General features: G+C 44.1%; 1 protein-coding gene across 4 annotated transcripts in view; it reads right to left on the bottom strand.

Annotated features, from left to right (window-relative positions):
- LOC310922378 (fibroblast growth factor 13) overlaps positions 1-19,913 on the bottom strand; it is a gene marked incomplete at its 5' end in the record, with an annotated part of 214,401 nt that overhangs the window by 53,312 nt on the left and 141,176 nt on the right. Inside the window, one exon of one of the 4 annotated variants that reach the window (XM_083882891.1) lies at positions 5,253-5,338. The exons of the other annotated variants lie outside the window; for them this stretch is intronic. Within the exon in view, the coding sequence (XP_083739017.1) occupies positions 5,253-5,283 (31 nt within the window). Of the gene's footprint in view, positions 1-5,252; positions 5,339-19,913 lie in introns of those variants that run through there. 4 annotated transcript variants of the gene reach the window in all.

The raw sequence follows: 19,913 nt of genomic DNA, 5'->3' as shown, positions 1-19,913 counted from the left end.
GGCATTGTTTGAAGACAGAAAAATAGAAATATTTTCACCAAGGCTAATTCATATTCAGTCATCCCAAAATGTCAACCACAAAAGCTTGTCTATCTGGTGCATAAAAGATCAGTGCCAATCAGCTGGGAAAGGTCACAGAACAAACACCAGAGATAGGCTCCCACAGCTCTGTGGGCTCCCAAAATGGGAATGTGTTATTCCTGCATCTGGGGGGGGCCTGAGATGAGCCAGGAACTGGATCAGTGACCAAGTGACTTCTCTTCCCACCACAGAGCCAGCAACACTCCCACATCAGTACGCACAGAAGGATCTGCTCACTGACCTCTCAGCATGATGGCTCTTGGAAACATCAGTGTAAATGACAGCTTATCGTCCCTGAGATATTTACATCTCAGCATGGGACACACCACAAGTGTGGGCTGTGTGCCACTGTCAAACTTAACATAAGGCCACTTTACACATGACAAAACACTGTCAATAGTCCTTCACAGAGCCAAGGCAAGTTGCCTGGAAATGGTCACATTACTCAGATAAGATCTTTTCCCACCTTTTCATAGATCTGATGGTTCATCCTCTGTCACCAGCTTGATAAAAACAGACTCAGTGGGTCTCCAGTGAGTTGGAGCCTCTGGGAGTTCTTCTTCCACCTGCATCCAAGCATTTCACCAGCTTCTTATAGTCATGCTCCCTGCTTTGCTCAGAACAAGCTTTTGCCCTGCTGTTTGCTTTCACACCACCACAGAGCCCTGCCCATTGTGACCCTGATGGATGCCAAGCCTGGCAATTCCCACTGCTGTGTTAATGATGTAAGACTCAGCAGGTTCCTAATGATGAAAGCAAATTACTCGGACTGGGGTCAGAAGAGCCTGGCTCTGGTTTTCAGTGACTTCTGCCTGCATGCCAAGATCACGGCACCACATCCACATAGACCAATGAGAAGGTGAGGAGAGCTGCTCGCAAATGAAAGGGCCTCTGAGGAAGAAGTGTTCTGTCTTGGATGGAAGCAGAGCTCTGCAGGAACTGGAGTCAGACCTTGCACCAGTCAATGATGCTTTTGGAAATGTGGAAGGGGAGCCTGCTCACTCACTGGCATGGAACCAGTTTACCCAAACAAAACACTGGTCTCAGTCTCTCCAAGCAGAAGAAGGTATATCCTTGAGGATTAGGAAAAGAGTCATGAGCTTGAGCTTCTCAGTTCACCATGTAATAATCATAGTATGAAGAGAGGTGTAACAAGACATATCTTACTGAAGTGACATAAAAGGCACGTTTATCTAAGCTCATTTGACCAAGTATCTGGGCTGAATACTCAGAAAAGAGAGAGAGGCAACTCCAGATGGCAATTCATTCCTTCCCCAGCTATATGAAGGAAAACATTACCTCTGCTTTCTGAACTTGTTGCAGAGTGATTGAGACTGTACCTCATGCATTGTTACGATAAGTAATATTCACCACCAGCAAAATTAAGCAATCCCTTAATGAAGGTCAGCACAGCTCAGGGTCTTGCTTCTGGCAGTGCTCACTCACACACAGGAACATAAATCCAGCCCAGGCAGTGGCTCAGTTACACTTCCCATACCCAACTGGCCTTGCAGAAATTAGCCTCATGACAGGAGCTGCTGCTGGCAAGAGCAGAACAAAGGTGGCATCTAGAAATCACACAGGGATTTTGAATTGAAAAGTACAGTGCATTGCCAGTAAACAGAAGATAATTCATTGCCACAGCTCAGGTGCACTGTTTTCGCAAGCAACACCATGAAAAACGCTGGCCAGCAAACTGGAACATGAACCACAAGCCAGCATCTGCTCTGTGGGATTTAAATAGGAGTGGAGACTAGAAAAAAATGTGTATGTAAATTTCACATAAGCAAATTAGAAGAAATTCAGAGAAGTCAATTCAGAGAAGGAAGCTAATGGCAGAACATCTGCTGCTGCTCCCAATATTCACATTAGCGGCTGGGAACATTTCTGGGGACTCAGACCTCATCAGAAAGCTCAAAAGGGTTCTGTTGCTACGCAGAGAAACACTGCTCAGAAATCAGAGAGATATGAAACTGCTCAAGCTCAGCACTGTTACTGCTTGCTTAGGTCCAGCTGAACTACAGCAGGGCCCCATCTGCTTGTACAGACTGGATAAGTGTCTCACCCGTGGCACATTTCTACCTAACCCACCACAACAGGAGTAGATTGAGCTGCGCAAGTAGACAAAAAGATATCATACCATGGTTTTAATCAAATTCCCAGTCCATATGTATGGCCTTTGCAACACCCCAGTCACAGAGCTAAATCGTGCTGAACTGAGTTCACAGCAGACAGACACACTGTTACACGTGTGATGGTAAATCAGGATTTCTGTCCTCTCCCTTCAGCTCCCAGCCCCTTCTTTATCACTCTCTTTTTCTCCTCTTCCTACCAGATCTTCCTTCCCTTTCTCATTAAAAAACTATAACATGCTTTTGAGGAGAAGTAGCCACAAAACCCACCAGTATCTCCATGTCCTTATCCTTCAGCTGAGGTCAACTTAACCTTGTTTACAAACAAATAAACTTAGTTTAGCTTTATCTACAACACAACATTCCAAAGCTTGGGAGCTTTTGCTGGGAAGGGGCAAGGAGCAGACTTAGATTGTCAGGGACAGAAATAGGGCTGCTGAATAGTAAGAAGTTATTCTGGCATATATGCAGAGAGACATAAATACAGGTGCTTTTTTCTGCCTTTTTTCTTCCTGACTCATAAATGTGAGCAAACCCAAAATGTTACAAAAAGGCCGAGATGCACAAGCACCAGGGAATCAAAGGGGGAGCTGTTAATGATGGAAGAAATTTTCACGTCCCTCTGTCCTTTGTTTTTTTTTCCCCAGCTCTGCAATATATAAAACATCTTATTCAGTGACTATATTTTTAAACCATTACTGCCATAAATTTTAGCTTACTTAAAATTTTCTTATGTATGGTCTTTTCAGGAAGCTTTCAGCAAAATGCAGAGTTTCCTGTGCAGGAAGTGTGCAGTAAACCACGAATATGTAAGAGTTACAAACCAAACAAAAGGAGCAGACTTCCAGCAGTGAAAGTACTGGATACAAATAAAATGATGAAAAGGAGAAACAAGAGGGACACCTGCAGTCAGTCCAGGTAAGTGCCCCAGCAAGGTTTCTGCTGTCTCGGGCAGTTCGGGGTCTGTTGGGCAGGGCAGGGCAGGGCAGGGCAGGGCAGGGCAGGGCAGGGCAGGGCAGGGCAGGGCAGGGCAGGGCAGGGCAGGGCAGGGCAGGGCAGGGCAGGGCAGGGCAGGGCAGGGCAGGGCAGGGCAGGGCAGGGCAGGGCAGGGCAGGGCAGGGCAGGGCAGGGCAGGGCAGGGCAGGGCAGGGCAGGGCAGGGCAGGGCAGGGAAGGGAAGGGAAGGGAAGGGAAGGGAAGGGAAGGGAAGGGAAGGGAAGGGAAGGGAAGGGAAGGGAAGGGAAGGGAAGGGAAGGGAAGGGAAGGGAAGGGAAGGGAAGGGAAGGGAAGGGAAGGGAAGGGAAGGGAAGGGAAGGGAAGGGAAGGGAAGGGAAGGGAAGGGAAGGGAAGGGAAGGGAAGGGAAGGGAAGGGAAGGGAAGGGAAGGGAAGGGAAGGGAAGGGAAGGGAAGGGAAGGGAAGGGAAGGGAAGGGAAGGGAAGGGAAGGGAAGGGAAGGGAAGGGAAGGGCCAGGAGAGCCGCTGGAGCTGCCCTGGCCAGGTTTGGATATCGGGGCCTGGAGCTTCCTGCAGCTGCGGGGTCCAGGATCACGGCACGGGCTGCGAGGCCCAGCTGCCACTGCCTGCCAGCCACGGCATCCCCGGGCACCGGGCACGGGGCTGCGCCCAGACCCTTCCTGAACAGCTCCGCTGGCCGGAACCCGGCGCTGTCCGCGGTGCTGCCCGGCCGGGGCGGCCGTTCCGTCACCGGCCCGGATCCCACATCCCGCATCAGGCACTCTGCATTCTCCATCCCGCATCCCGCCCGCTGAGGCCCCGAGCAGCTCCCAGCTCGGGAGCAACACCCGGCCCTCCACACCACGGTCACATCCCCATAGCAAGGTCACAATCCTATACCAGTCACAGCCCCACAGCACGGTCACAGCCCTACACACGGTCAAAGCCCCACACATGGTCACTCAGCCCCACAGCACAGTCCGTACCAGCAGCACGTTGAGGCCATTCAACAGACACCCCAAAACCAAACCCACAGCACCAACTCCCAACTGCTTCAGACCCACTTCAAGTTTACCCCCACCAGCTACAAAACTTACTTACGCAGCACAGCAGGCATTTAGCAGTTAATATGCCTAATATTTGTAGTGATCATATTTGGTAAAAGCCAAAAGCATCGCAGAGTGCACACTTGGCACTGCACATTTTACTGTACTCAGATTTACTCTATTAATTTTAAAGAGAAAAAGAGAAATGGATGCCAATGTCATAAGAGTTGATTATTAAGGTTGTTATATCTAATATGGAATGACACATAGCCCGGCTAATATCTAAGGCTCCTGGTTAATGCTGAATGCTCTGTACACGCTGCCTATCACATTATTGTCTGATATTGGGGTTTTTTTCCAAAAGTCCCTGGATTTGCTCTTCTCTTCTACCTGCAGGGTGTTGGTTCTTACAGTAATCTGATCATTTCACGTACTTGGTGCAAAGAACAACTTTCTCATTATTGAAGAAAACTAAACTACACCACTGTAAGCCTTCAGCTGAAACATGGACAAAAGAATAGAGAAATTAAGATGGTTTTGTATTGAAAATGCTTTTACATTATTAATGCCATGACAAGATTGTCTTCAGTTAAGGTTAAACACAATACTCTGATGAAAGGCAATTAGAAAAGAAATGGAATTGTTTGCTTTTTCTCTAAAGCAATCCTTATACCTGACAAAAGCTTGGGTACAAAATTAACAAAACACAGGACACAAATGTTTAAAACGCCATAAAATCAACCTGTTTGACACGTGAAACACATTTTCAATCAGGACAAACTTACCAGTTCAGTAGCATACTCTGTCTATTTACAGCCCCAATCAGTAGGAATGAACAGTAACACCTACCTTTTCCTTCCTAAATGCCCTAGAGTTACCAAAGAAAATTCATGAAGTAAAAGAACAACCACACTTGTAGTATTAAAGAAGTATTAACCTCTGTTTTCTTTATACAGTTTATAACCTCTACAGAGGATTAGTTGCTAGGAAATACCTTCTCATTTTTTCTTGTAAAAAAAAATTGCTTAAATACATCTTACCTGAATAAGACTTTCTTATCCCCAAAGCCATGCTGCCTTACAAGCTGCTCCTGCCCAGGCAGTTGCAGTCTACATTTGGAGCAGACACACAGGGAGCAGATCAGACAAAGTTTAAGGCACATTTAAAGTATTCTCTAAGGTACTGGCCAGAAACATCAAGCCCATACTCGTGGTATAGAGAGATCATTAATGGGCATTAGTGACAGACCATTATGACTTTCAGAATCATTAAAGATTCATAATGTAGCTGCATTGTTCTGGCAACATCTCACCATTTCTTGGACATAAATGTACGTTTCTCCTACATGATTTACTCAAACTTATTATTTTTCAGTGTCAGATTTTGTTTTCTGCCTCCTAGAATTACAAAGAGAGGCTGTAACAGGATCCTGCAATGCATCACGCCAGCCATATGAGCCTGGTGCTTGGTTTATTTGATGTCCGTTCTGTAATGCAATTTGCAATAAGAATAGCTCAACAACATTCATGAGGCTGAATATGTACCATAATTTCTTTCTGCTTTAAATAAGCTGAATTATTGATGTTCCACACACGTTACAAGTATAAAAACACTTGCAAGAATTAAATTTTCTAACAATTCTAAAATAATTACCTCTTGAAATTGTTAAGCTTTGTCACTGCCTTTCAGGAGAGTTTATCATAGGGATACAGTGAAAAATATGGCAGATATGCTAGTTGAGGTCAACCAAACCCACAATTCCCAGTGCAATTTTGACAAGTGAGGAAACACTGAGATTTGCTTTTAAAGATGTACAATACTGCAAATAGTGTGCTCCAAAATGTGGCTACAGGTATACTTCAGTGGCGTTAATCAAGGGCTGGATTTAAATTTTCACTTGCTGATCTAGACTGAGACCTTTAATCCATCTTTCCTCAGTACAGTAAGTTAAGCCCATGCTCACACATTATGTAAATAGTGAGATTTAGGCACTTTAGAAGCAGAGTCAGAATTCAAAGTCAAATATTGTTTCCAAGAGTGATTTGTTCACTGTGAAACCATGAAATTCCAGGTAGTGGAGAGGAGCTATTTGCAAAGGCTCTGAGAGGTTTTGACCCTCTCCAGGGCCAGCATTCTCTTCAGACACGTCTGCAGGTGATGTGAGCCTGAGCTTGGTTTGTCCTGTGGTTTATTCTGTCGTCACCCACCAAGAGCACACACCCTCCCTGTATAACAGGGCACAGCATCCCACTTCCTCTGAGCAGCAGCAGCTCCTGAATTCCTTCAACACCATCACTGCCAGTGTGAGATTTGATAAGGCTCAGACTCTTCAGGTCACCAACAAGCAAACCACTTCCAGACACTGGCCCTTGGGTATTAAAATGGGATCTGGCAGCCTCCAAAGCCTCCCAAGCATTTTAACTTGTCTTAGCATTAATGCTGTGCTGGACCTAGGCCTGGAAGGTGAAACTCATCAATTTACTACTAATAAACAATTTTCCAAACCCCGTATTTTAGTGTTTACTAACACACACAACTGCTTATATATTTGGAATTCACAATATGAAGTGTGCGGAAACAGACCATGCTGTGAACTGCACCATTTTAGAATATTCCCTGTTTCTTATGCCATGACTGCTCATAATCAAGCTGTGAATAATCCTGATATCCAATTACACTGTGCAATTAAAAACATCCTTAATTATTGTTGCCAGAAATGAACGGTACCACACAAAGAAACCTGCAAAAAAATGAAGCTGATTTTGAAATCTCTCCATATGGAAGTGGCACAGTTTTCACTAAAAGAAGTCAAAAAGCCACATGGAGGAATGCAGACAAGTCCATTTCTAATGGCCTGCTGAGTTCTTTTGATTTCAGGACTGACCTTGAGTCAATAGGTTTTCTGTCACCCGTGTCAACTACTGACAGGCAGTCAAAAGCCCAAAGTGGCAATCGCCAACACATGCAATTATAAACAAGGTTAATCCCGTGTAAATGTAGTTCTTCTGCTGGCAACAGTAGATTCCCAAAGTCTACATGACCTTAATAATAACTTCCTAAAAGAGACATGGATCTTATTAAAATGTCACTATTCCATTCTCTTCAGCCTACCCCAAAAATGGTTTAAGCAGTTCAGAATTATTCTGAAGGTTTACAATATAATTGGAGTTGTATCCTTTATCACCATCTAGTTCTCCCTGCATAATAACTTGGTTTGTTGTTTTCATCAATGAGAGGAAAATGCAGCTCCTGTCTGATGTCTGGTTTGTTCTGATCCCTTTGTGTCCATTATGTCCCTCAGCTGGAGCCACCTGAAATGAAGAAACTCATCTCCTCTGAGATCCTGCCTTTGGCCAGCTCCCACCCCACCTCTGCTGCAGCATCAGCTGCCTCAGGGGGCACCAGCTTAAAGAAACAACTGTGGAGTGTAGCAGAAGGGCTACAAGTGGAATTTGCAATAAAACCAGTAATTTTTTTATTCTTCTCCAATGTATCAATAAAAATCAACCTGCTGTTTGCTATAAACTGCCCCCCAGAAACTGTCACAATATAAAAACTGCTGAGGATGAGCTGTGCTGGCCTTGGCTGGGACAGAGTTAATTTTCTCCACGGCAGCTGGCCCAGGGCCGTGCTTTGGGTTTGTGGGGAAAGAGTTGATACTTCAGGGGTGTTTTTCCTATCCCTGAGCAGAGCTCACACAGAGCCAAGGCCTTTTCTGCTCCTCACCCCTCAGGGGCTGGGAGGGGACACAGTCAGCACAGCTGGTCCCCAAGTGACCCAAGGGATGCTCCAGCTCCTCCAGCCTCAGGGGCAGTGTCCAAAGCTGGGGGAAGAAGAAGGAAAGGGTGGATATTTGTGGTGTTTGTCTTCCCAAGTGACCATTACACATGATGGAGCCCCAGTCAAAACCAATGTGGGAGTGAGTGGACAGCTAGGAGGAAGGGGAGAAGATGGTTTGGAAAGAGCATTTATGTTTCTAACCGTCTAGAGAGAAAAGCTGAAATTTGCCCTCCAAAAGCATCCCTTTAAGGCAAAAATTGATCAATTTACCCATGGTATTACGTGACAGAACAAATAATCTGGCAGATCCCAGTGGGATTTATGGCCCCACGTGGCCTTGCTGGCTGTTTCGGGAACAGTGCAACCAAACATCATCAAGCACTCTCCTCCCAGAGAGCCCAGTCACACATCAGGACAGTGCTCCATCCTCTGCGTGTTCTCCACAAAAGAGAAACTCTGACTGTTTTGCAAGCTGAAACAAGGGCCAAGCACTGCCAGAGAAGCTAGCACAGGCAGTCCTATTTCATAGAATCCTGCTTTGTGCTTTTGAATACATACTGTTCAGAAACAAACAATAAGCCTTGACCTTACTCCACGGAATCCAACAACAAAACCCTCAACGAGCTCGTCTGGCAGGAAGAGGCCAATTGCTCAGGCCCCCCTTCTGCTGCTGCTTTATGACCAAAAATCTCAAACTTGTGGCTGAGCAAGCCCAGCACTGCTGTCTCAACAGCCTCTCTGCAACACTGAACAGCAGCTGCAGCAGGAACTTGCCAGGACACACAGATAAAAAGGCTTCTGCCTCCTTGTAGGAGAAGGAATAAGGAGATCAGAGAGCTCTGAACTGCACAGACACAACCTCTCTGGGGTTCTGGGGCTGCCCTGCAGACTACTGCTGTGTGAATCATCATTATATTGTCATAAAGTGATTCAGAAGTATGAATCTTAGCCCCAAGAAAAGTGAGGCAATTAATCCAATTTTATAATTTTGTGTTTGAGATTAGTGAAAACATCATAGATTTGAACAGGAAAATACATTTTTCCTTCTCTTTCTGACCCAACTGCACGACCCTGTCATGGAATATAAAATCAGGAAGAAACTCATTAATGAGTGAAACTATTTAATATTCTGATGCAGGGAATGTTTCAGTTTCCACTTTCTGAAGGGAAGCTGAGTGAAGCCAGGGCAGCAATTTTGTTCTTTGGCTTCCTCTGCCACCTGGTGGAACAATCCAGGCTGGCAGAGAGCAGCATTCATGGATATTCCAACAGGCACCTGGAATTCAGTGCTGCTGTCAGGCTGCAGAAACAGCAAGCATCTGTGCGGTTCATGCTTGAAAAGTGTTCTGCAACTGGACCAAAGCTTTTACAGGAAGGGAGAACCTTGAATTCTGATTTTTTTGCCTATGCAACTGAACAACTGCAAACTCCCAAATGTCAGAAACTGTCCCAACAGTTTATAACACTTATGAAAATCTCCTGAGCCCAAGATAAACTCAGATTCAAAATCAGGCTTTGCAGGCAGAAACAGGATTCAAAACAGAAAAGCAAAAGAGATGCTTTGATAACTGCGTGCAAATAGCTGGAAATGCCCTGCTGTTATGCCAGAAAAATAAAGCAGAAAAGACAGAATCAGTCCAAGCTATTATACTCTAGTTGGAACAGGATGTTTATTTTATATTCTATTCAGAACATTTTAGCAAAGCTGCAAAACCAAGTATAACCAGAAGTAACTCCTATTTCCTCATTCGAAAATCAGTATGAAGGAGCTCAACAGCTGGCCTGCAAATAAAACTGAGTTAGTAGAAGAAACAACAGTGGATGATTTCTGAGTGTATCCATAGCAAGGAAAAAGAGAAGGCTGTCAGCATGGAAACTGATTTAAAAAAATATGTGAAGGATTTTTGTAGTTAGATTATATGCATAAGTAAATGTGGATACGTGCCTTATTAACTTTTTGCAAAACTTTTGCCAAATATACTGATGGTAATTGCTTTGCACCAATGAACGCAACAAGCTGTTGTGATGTAGTCAATGACTTCAGATCACGCTTTGTTAAGAATATATAATCTGGAGGATAATAAAGGAGAGATGCCATTGTTATTCTGTTCACATGTGTGTATGTGACATCCGACCTGATGGTGACAAATCAGCAGCCCTGGCTGTGCACAGGGACCGGGTGACACTGGTGGGCTCAGCTGCTGCATGCATGATGTCACTTGGCAGCTGTGAGTGGGAAACTCTACATTCCCTGCTCTGTGCCCCAGGAAGGGCTGTGCAGGGTGTCCAGGCTGCCCTGAGCCAGCAGCAGCACTGCCAGGAGCAGACACAATGCTCTGGAAAGACCCCTAGGGAAACACCCTGGGACAGGCTCCCTAAACCACTTCCACCTTCAATGTATGGGGGAATGGGGCAGATCTACAGCAGTCCCACAGCTGTGCCATATCAGGGCAGCACTAGCACTGGCAGAGGCTCCTGGCAGAACAACTGTGCAGCAGCTCAGGGTAAAGCCCCTCTCCTGGCTTGGCCTTTCCCACAGCCCAAGGAACAGCACAGGCACAACGTAGGCAATGCTGATGGACACAGAGCAAACACTGGAAAAACCCCAGAGCAGTCACCTGTGCGCTGCCACAAGCCCTGGGGGATGACATCCTTCTGACACCTGGAAAGCAAATTTCAGTCACACTGGCAAACTCCTACTCAAACACAGCTTTCATTTACTCACAAAAGATGGAAAAGGAACCACAGCAACTGCCCCAGCCAGGCCCTCATGAAAGGAACTCATTCCCCTACCTGTGTGTGATACAGCAGGTGCTGCAGATCAACCCTTAAAGACAGAAGAACACTTTCCCTATTTCCCATGACAGACCACAATAAGACTACCCCTTTCCAAGCCTGCCTGTTGATGGAGAAGAGCTGGATGCTGTGCATATGTTTGTGATGGGATTTGCAAAAACACTTAAGAGAATGGGGAACATAAAACTCATTACATTTCCCTGGCACACATTTACTGAGCTCCTGAAAGCACATTTGAAAAAACCCCACTGAAAATCCCATTGAGAGAACTGCAAGGAAACATTGGGCAGACCTCAGGGAGCAGCAGAGCCTGGTCCATCCTGGGAGTAGGCTCCAGCAGCCCAGTCCAGAGCCTGGCAGGGCAACCTCCCACCTGAGCACAGCCCAGAGACCCTGGGCTACCCCAAACCCTGGTCTGACAAGGCAGCAGGAATGGTTTGGGATGGCAGTACCTGCGTCAGGTGTCACCTGTCCCCCACCCAGCCACGTGCAGACATTCTGTGCAAACACAGCTTTCCAAAGCTCTGCTCACAGCACTCTGCAGACATCCACAGCCAAAATCAATGCACACATCACTGCTCCTAAAAGTAATTTCATTTATGATAATTAAATAAATGAGGTCTAATAAAATAATGATTTCTCTATTTACCAAAGGAAAGTAATGGGTTGAAAGTAATTTAATTTGACATAAATTTGGGATTAGGTTAAATCCTTCAGATTTTATTCTTAATTTCTCCTGATACTTTATAACACCGTGAATCATTGTTATTTTATTTCCCTCTGATAACACATGAAAGTAAACTATTGAAAATTTCACCTAAGCCCTGGACAGAAAAGGAAGAGCAGACTTGTCCAAATCTTTGATGAAGAAGACCCTGCACTATTCGGAAAGTCAGCCTCAAATTCCCTGTATAGCAAAAGTAAAAGCACTCTGCAGGTGTATTCAGACCACATTTATGCCTGGGAGTTCCTGATGTGCAGATCCAGAACTGGAACTGTATTTGCAGCAGTATAAATGAATTGTATTTCATCCTTGCCCCACTATCCAGACTCACCACCAGCCACAGGTGTCAATGACTTGAAGAAGTTTCATCTCAGCACAAAATGGGAGTATTTTTGTCCCACAGTTCCATTCCACTGACAAGAAGCTGCAGGAAGCATGACTGGAGAAGTGTCAGTGAGGATCATGAACAGAGTAAATGGAGTCTTATGTGCCAGTACCATCCATAAGGCCTTCATCCTCACCATTAAATGCACCATCCCAGCACTGTGGTCACATCCTGGTTCATGCTGCTCATGGGGCACTGAGCACACAGGAAAATGTCTGTTAGCAGGAGATGCTTAATATGTTCACCAGAAGTAGAACCATAAACCTCTTGCAGACAAAGGAACTGATATCACTTATTTTCCAGGTATTATTTTGCCCTACTTTCCTCATTAGGTAAAACCCTCCCACGATTCGAGCACTCAGAAAAATCTCAATACAGCATTTGCCACTAGAGGAGGCTATTCCATTTTTTTTTTTCCACTGACACACCTGTACCACCGAAATCACAGTGGAATGTCTGCAAAATCACCACTGCTGTTTTCCAGCTATTCCAACTGTGTATTCCTTTGAAATCAGGAAATTCCTCAATAACTTCATTTGGACTTATTCTTTAGCCAAAGAAAAAGTAAGTTCACAAAACCCACAGAGTTGCTAACCTGAATAATTTCTGTCTCTTTTAGCATTATGGTGTTTTTGCAGCTCTCCAGGCAGTAAAAGGAAAAATGCAGGTGAATAAGTTGAGGGCTTTCAGGGACTCTGCTAATCTGTAAATATAATAATCCTAGGCAGAGAAACTTGAAATAATTATCAATGTCGCCCTATTATCAGCAAGTGCATCAATTTTCTTCACTGTTTCCTATCTTTTTTAGAAGTCTTTTGAGCACCTGAACCTCATCTTCAGCCCATCAGACTCCAGGTGACCAGATTTAGGATTCATTCCCTTGAAAAAGTGTGTAGTCTTGCATTATTGCTCCACATCTGAATAAGACCAAATTTTAGAACATCCCAATTTTCCAAGAAATAGATTTGCCTCTTCCAGTCTGGCCTAGGTATAAACTGGTATTAAGGGAAACAGGCCAGGTAGTTCTGCTGGAAAAATCTTAAGCTCATAAAACATCTGTGGTTGCTGGTCCCAGAAACAGCCACCTGTTCTCCATCCACAGAACAAGCACATCCTGGAGGAGATCAGAGAGAAAGGTCTGTCCAACAATCCCTTTTTTTTTTTTTTTTTTTTTTTTTTTTTTTTTTTTTTTTTATGCATCCACCACAGTTTCTGTACTCAGTGGAATCTTCTGTGCTGTTCCTTTGGCTCCCAACTCATAAACTCCAAATCTGACTCTGTATCATTAAACACTCCCACCTGCACTTCCTGTGCACAGAAGCACTTGGAAAAAAAAAAAAAAAAAGGTAATTTAATTAAAAATTTCTTTAAGGACCTGTTTAACTAGGTTCTCAATTATAGTGGTGAGAGCTCTAACTCTACATCTCAGCATTAGAGGGAGTCCTACTCCGGTTTAATTCTCTTGAAGAGTCAAGGAGAAAAGTTGGAAGCATGGCTTTAGTGAACAGCATTCCAAGATTCAGTCAGCAGCATCAGAAAAAGGAGCAAGAAAAAATCCCAAGGACCTATTTCCTGCTCTGCAGTGAACCCACAGCACATAGCAGCACAAAAATGTGGTTTCTTTCCTCCTGTCAGGCATCAGCACTCCTGCCCTCAGCAGCCCAGCAGCATTTGAAAGAAGATTCACATAGACACTCAGGTTCAGTGACCTTGGAGATCCAGAAGGATTTATCAGCCTTTAAAGCAGATAGCTTTTATATTGATGGGCTTGGAGAATTGCACCAGACATGGGCAGAAGCCAGGAGCCAGCCACTCTGGTTTTTGGGAACTGTGGCAGGACTGACGCACACAGGCACCCAGTAGTCAGAGGCAGGTAACTCCAGTGATACCCTGTGCCTCAGTGCCACAGCAGCAGGGATAGGAAGGGGACAGGGAGGGGACAGGGGGCAATCCAGTCTGTGCATCATGGCTTGAGCCAGGTCACCCTGCTCAGCACAGAGCCTGGGGTGCACCTGGGCAGTGTAGACTGAGAGCAGCTCCAACCAAGGAGTGACTTTTGTCAGCAGCTCGTAACTTCAGTGGGCCTGTTACTCTGCTGTCAGCTGCAATAGTTAATAACAAGAGGATTTATCTCATTGTCAGTTATTAGAGGAAAGGTGCTCATTCAGGTGACATTTTAAGATTTCTCTGTACCTGGAAGCAAGAAGTGAGTGGGGTAAATGTTAACTGACTATTGATGGTATGTTAAGTACCAGCACAGATGTCCACTGGATTTCTAAACTACTTATTCTGCAGCTCCTTATGCTTTTGCATCAATCACTTTCCTATATATATTTGACTCAGCACACAGTGCTGACATGTTTTCCCAACTCTTTTCAACTTTAAGCCAGAGAACTGATGAAAATAAAGGTGAAAGGCAGATTACTATTTAGCTCTTGTTACGTCAATCTTAAGTCTTCTAATAAATGAATGCCAAGAAAATACTTATTACCAATTTTTTAGCAGCAGGCTGGGCCTACAGGAGGACCAGGCTTTGTTTAACTTGACAGAGGAAAAAAATCTCCTGGGATAGAGGAGAAGAGCTGGGCTCACTCTGGATTGTCCATGGTGGCCAGAGGAGGCTGTGTGAACTGCAACCCCCAGGGACAGGGACAGCCATGGGGACAGGGACAACCCTGGGGACAGGGACACCCAGCCACACAGGACCCCTCTGCAGCCCCCAGCAGCTGGGGGGACTCCCAACTCTGTATCAGGATGATCAATGTGCCAGTGCTGCTCCAAAACCTGTTCTCCTACCTGTGCCACCTGCAGAGACGAAACTTTAACAACCATGCTGCAGCAATCAAATTTAATTTGAGAAACAGGCTAAAACAACAGCATTTCTTTTGCTCCACTCCATGTTTTGCTATGTTCTTCCAATCAATCCATGAGGCACACAGTGTTTGTTTTCATCCCTGGCTGCAATTAAACCTACAGGAAACATGTGATAAACAGAATCTTCCCACAGGGATTATTACTCTGCAAGCCACTGACTAACCACTAGACGAAACACCTAAATGACACCAGCATCAATTTTTCAAAAAGCAAGACTGAGATTAATGTCTTACAGTACTACTGTTAATTATACTAGATAAAATGAGAAAAACACCCAGAGAATTCAGTGAGGCCTGTAAGATCTGTAATGCTTAAATAGCCAAATGCAATTAAAAGACTCAGTCTTTAGTCATCAGCAATTTTGCAGCTCCACTGTAGGACACAAACATTGGAGCCAGTGCACTGTGACAAGGGAACAGATTTCTGCTTTGCTCTACAGCTGACAAGCCTTTATCTGTGGAATGTTTGACATTTAATGTGGTTTTTTTTTCTTTTAAACAAACTTGGCAAAACAGGACAGATGACCGTAACGATTAGTAGCCATTGCCTAAAGCAATTATTTATCCCAGCAGATCTTCTACAGTTTTTATATGTGACCAAAAGAATTTAGATGCCAAGAGACATGAGGGATGTGCAGGTGAAAGGACACACCTGAACACCCCAGGTGGGATGTGTGACCTCCCCTGGGGCTGTTGGTGATGGGACACAGTACCAGGGGCCTCACTGCACCAGAACCACCAAGCCTAAGCAGAGATCCTTTTCCTCATGAAAACTTCAGGTACCTCAATGAAATCCAAGTTTTCAGACTGATTTGCAGGGACATCCCCTGCCAGTGAGAGCAGGTTCTGCATGGAGGGAAGGACAGTGAGCCCTGTGTCCAAGGGGCAGAGCCAGCAGTGACACCCCAGAGTCCTGGAGGGCAGAAACATCTCCTGACTGCAGGATGTGCTTTCCTATTGCACTGCTGCCCTTCCCTGCACCCAGCAGCTTGCAGCTCCTTCTGCACAGCCACGAGAGAGGACCACCACAAAGGCTTTTACACATGCTCATTTGTTTTATTGTGTCATCTCTGGGGATCTAGATAGAAGGCTAGATTAAAATGAAACATTTAATGACTTCTTCTTGATTTTGGTCAAATGTTAATTTGAGAAGAAATCTTGTAAATTGAAACCTTCCATTCCAATTTACCCACTGAACACCATTTCCAGCTGCTCAAGGAAAAGTAAATAAAAATCAACCTTTACGAAGAGCCAAATTTCACACAAAATTAAATTAGCAGATGATTCAATTTGCCAAAAGAAGAAGAAGGGGGGAAAAAAAGTGGATTTTTTTGCATTAAATTATTTTGTCTGTCCATGTTTTATGAAGTGACCCATCACACCTCTGCACTCTGGGTGCTCCAAAGACACTGTAAAGAGGCAAGAGACAAGAAAACTCAGCAAAACTACAAAATCCTTCCCCCTTCAGCTGAACGTAGATATGCATTTCCTCCAGCAGAATTCATTAATTGTAAGAATCCAGCAGGCAAAGGCAGAGCAGTGCAGAATGATCCAGGGCTTTGTCTCTTGTTATTTGTGTTTCCATTCACAATTTAAATCAGGTTATTGATGGCAGAAACAATAATTCGTCACTTGAATGCTAATTATCTGCTCAGAGCAGGATGTCTGCCTCCATCCCTTTGCAAATTCACTTTGTGGACCTGACTGTGGCTCCTAGATGTTACCATATTACAAATATTGAAGTATTTGATGATGAAGAGGATAATTTAATCCCTTCCAAGCCGCAATGTGCAGTTTGCAAACAAATGCCTCCTTTTAGCTTGATGCCTAGAAGCTGGTGACAGCCGAACCAGTATTTATTTTGTAAAACTTCCTCTCCTTCCCTTCCATGTCACCACTTGCTGAGTGAAATGAGCAGATGATACTGCAGACGATGAAGCAGTTCTCTCCTCTGGCTCATCTCTGGGGCCACACATATCACACTGGTAACAGTCTCTGTCTGCTGGCTGAATATTAATTTTTCTTTTGAATGGACAAGGCTGGAGGTGACTTGTCCTGTGTATGGCAGGCACTGCCACAGGTGAGTGGCTTTCTCAGCTGTGAAAGGTAGACATTTCAAAACATGGACAGACAAAAGAATTTAATGCAAAATAACCCGCTTTTTATTTCTTTTGGCAAATTGAATTAACCGCTAATTTTTTTGGAGGGGTGAAATTTGGCTCTTTGTAAAAGCTGATTTTTATTTTTATATTTATTTTTTTAAGCAGCTGGAAATGGTGTTCAGTGGGTAAATTGGAATGGAAGGTTTCAATTTACAAGATTTCTTCTCAAATTAATGTTCGACCAAAATCAGGAAGAAATCATTAAATGTTTCATTTTCATCAAGCCTTCTATCAAGATCCCCAGAGATGACACAATAAAACAAATGACGAGTTTTATTACCATTAACATGTGCACAGTAAGTGAGGGGCTGAGGCAGAACTGACTGTCAGGCATCTTTGGTTGAAGAAAGGCCTGAAAACACAATGGCCCAGAATGAGCACTCTGTCACTTCCACAAGGACTCAGGGAAAACCCACTTGAAATGGAAATTCGTGTCTTACTTCTGTTGTTGCTACAAAAGCTACTGGTAGGGTGTGCAGGCTACAAACAACTGCCCCTTTCAGAAATAAGGAAGGTCACTATTCTTATTGAGCAGGAAAAATCAATAAAACATGAAAGAGACACTGAGAAAACTTGTGTTCCAGCCACTACAGCAACACCTTTTTAATCAATAGGGAGAATGCAAAAATATCCAAAGGAATGGGTAACACAGCTGCAATTACTACTCCATGTGAGAACACGCTTCCTTTGCATTGTGACATCCAATCAGTCAGAATTAAATTTTTTGTGCTACCCTATGTCTCCAGATCTGTCCCTCAGCCAGTCTGTCAGGTCCTTCTCAGTAGTGTTACAAATCAGATTTATCAGGATGACAAACGGAGCTCTGGCTCCGAGCACAGGCACAGCTCAGCTGCTAAGCAACCAAAGGAGGAGAGACAGATGCAGCTCCCCCTCTGCCCCTAGCAGAAATGCCCATCCCTTGGCACAATGTGAGAAGGGGAGCCACAGGTGGGAGAATTTTCCTGCAGATTCTAAGGCATGGGGAAAAAAAGTGTGTGTACTTGCCAGGTCCATGATCAACAGCAATCCTTGATTTTTGGGGTCCCATAGCAAGTTCCTATTTTCAAAAACATGTTCTGTTCCCCCCTTCCATTGTTTTAGAGGCTGATTTATAGAATAGCTGCTGCCTGGGGCAGCACAGAGTCTGCTGTGGCCCCACAGCACACTGCCTGTCCTGATACCCCACACTGATGCCCTGGTGCCTCACACTGTGCCACTCTGCCTCAGTGTTCTCCTATTCAGAACACACAGACACATCTCAGCAATCACATTTCAAAGCAATCACTTCCCAATGGTTTTCAAACTCCTGGTACATGTATTCCAGATTTCCTGCTCTCCAAGTCTTGTCAGAATTTACCAGGCAGCACACACTGAACATTGTATAGGATATTCTGCTTAGTACTGTTTTATTTTCACTAACCCCAAGCACTGAATTGAATTGGCAGCCTTGTCATGTATCTTCATAAGAAAACCAAATGATGCTTTGCTGTTCAGCCAACAAGACTCCTACTACAAGGGAACTGCAGGGGAAAGGTCCGAAGCCTGCCATGGTTTGCATCTGCAAGTCTGAAACTGCCCAAAGTAACAGCCTTTGACATAACAGAGGGAGGTTTATAGCCAAAATAACTTCATCTCCATCACAATGCCCATGACAGTCAAGTGAAAAACTCAGAGCTGAGCTTACAAACCAGTCATGGCAGAGTAACAAGTTTGCATTAGCTGATAGAGCTAAGGTTCCTAGAAAATAAGGCACAATGCAGTGAATTAATTCTGTTTCCTTTGAATTTAAATAAATTGGATGCCATCCTTTTACTTAAAATTTCCCCTGCTTCAGTAGCATTTATGCAAGAATATATGAGGCATATTTAGTATTATTCTCTTGGTTCAGCTTTTCTTAATACTGTATTATAAGGCAGACTTCTCAGAGCACTTACCACAGGTCACAGGTTTAACACCAATGAGCAAAGTAGATGTCTGTCTACAAACCTAGGATGGGTTAATTCAGCAAAACAAACAGTTTAGAGATGTATAAGAACTTGATTATTACCTAAAGCGCTCCACCTGCATTTGCCTGGCTGCTAACAACAAAAGTCCAGATTTATTCCTTATTTCAAACACTGAACAGCACAACTGGCCTGAGCTCTTCCCTTAGCTTTGCCCTGCACTGCCCCCAGCACCTCAATACCATAACCATATCCAGAACAATCAGGACTTTAATTTTCAGGCACAACCTTTTTCTACCCACATGGGACAACAGGTGTAACACCTAAAAGGTATCAGGGAATTTTCTGCATGGTTTGTTTCTATCAATAATTAACACCAAATAAAGGAAATACTATAGTATGGAACCCCACTTACCCTAAATACTAAAAAGAAAAATACGTGCATTTTTCAGTAGATGCCTCCTCTTCTTTTCTCTGCCAATTCTATCTGATACTATGAGAGTGGTTTAAATACTAAAACATCTGAATGTGAATCCCTGCCAAAAGCTAGCTGCAATTAATCTACAACTATATATTTTGATCACTAGCACTTCCATGGAGACACAGATAGCAGAAGCCCAAGTATATCTCCAGCTATCCCCATGTGAACTGCAGTTTCTAGAAGACCCAGTTCAAATTCACTATATTTAACTGTGTGTTTACAGAAAAAAAATGAACTTTGCTTAAAAGTTTGAAAAACCAACGCCTAGCCTCAGAAAGAAGAGTCTTAAAATATAATGTTAGAGTCGGAGTCTGAGAGGAAGTGAATTAACAACTGCATCACCATTTTTAATCTCAGACCCATTCATTTGTCAGGACTAGGAGCTCAATGGCATTAACTGAGGCAGCACCCAAGATTAACCCCTCTTCATCCCCAGAGCCAAGTCAGCAGCCACTACTGCAGAAAGAATCACGGGCCCCAAAATATGAATCATTTTAGAATGTACTCCTAAAATGTACTCTGCTCTTTCAAGACCTGCTGAATCAAACCCCTCCTAA

The sequence above is a fragment of the Zosterops lateralis genome (assembly GCF_965231275.1).
Source record: "Zosterops lateralis genome assembly, chromosome: Z".
NCBI classification, from domain to species: Eukaryota; Metazoa; Chordata; class Aves; order Passeriformes; family Zosteropidae; genus Zosterops; species Zosterops lateralis.
The sequence above is the reverse complement of the archived record's forward strand: the minus strand, read 5'-3'. Positions and strand labels throughout refer to the sequence as shown.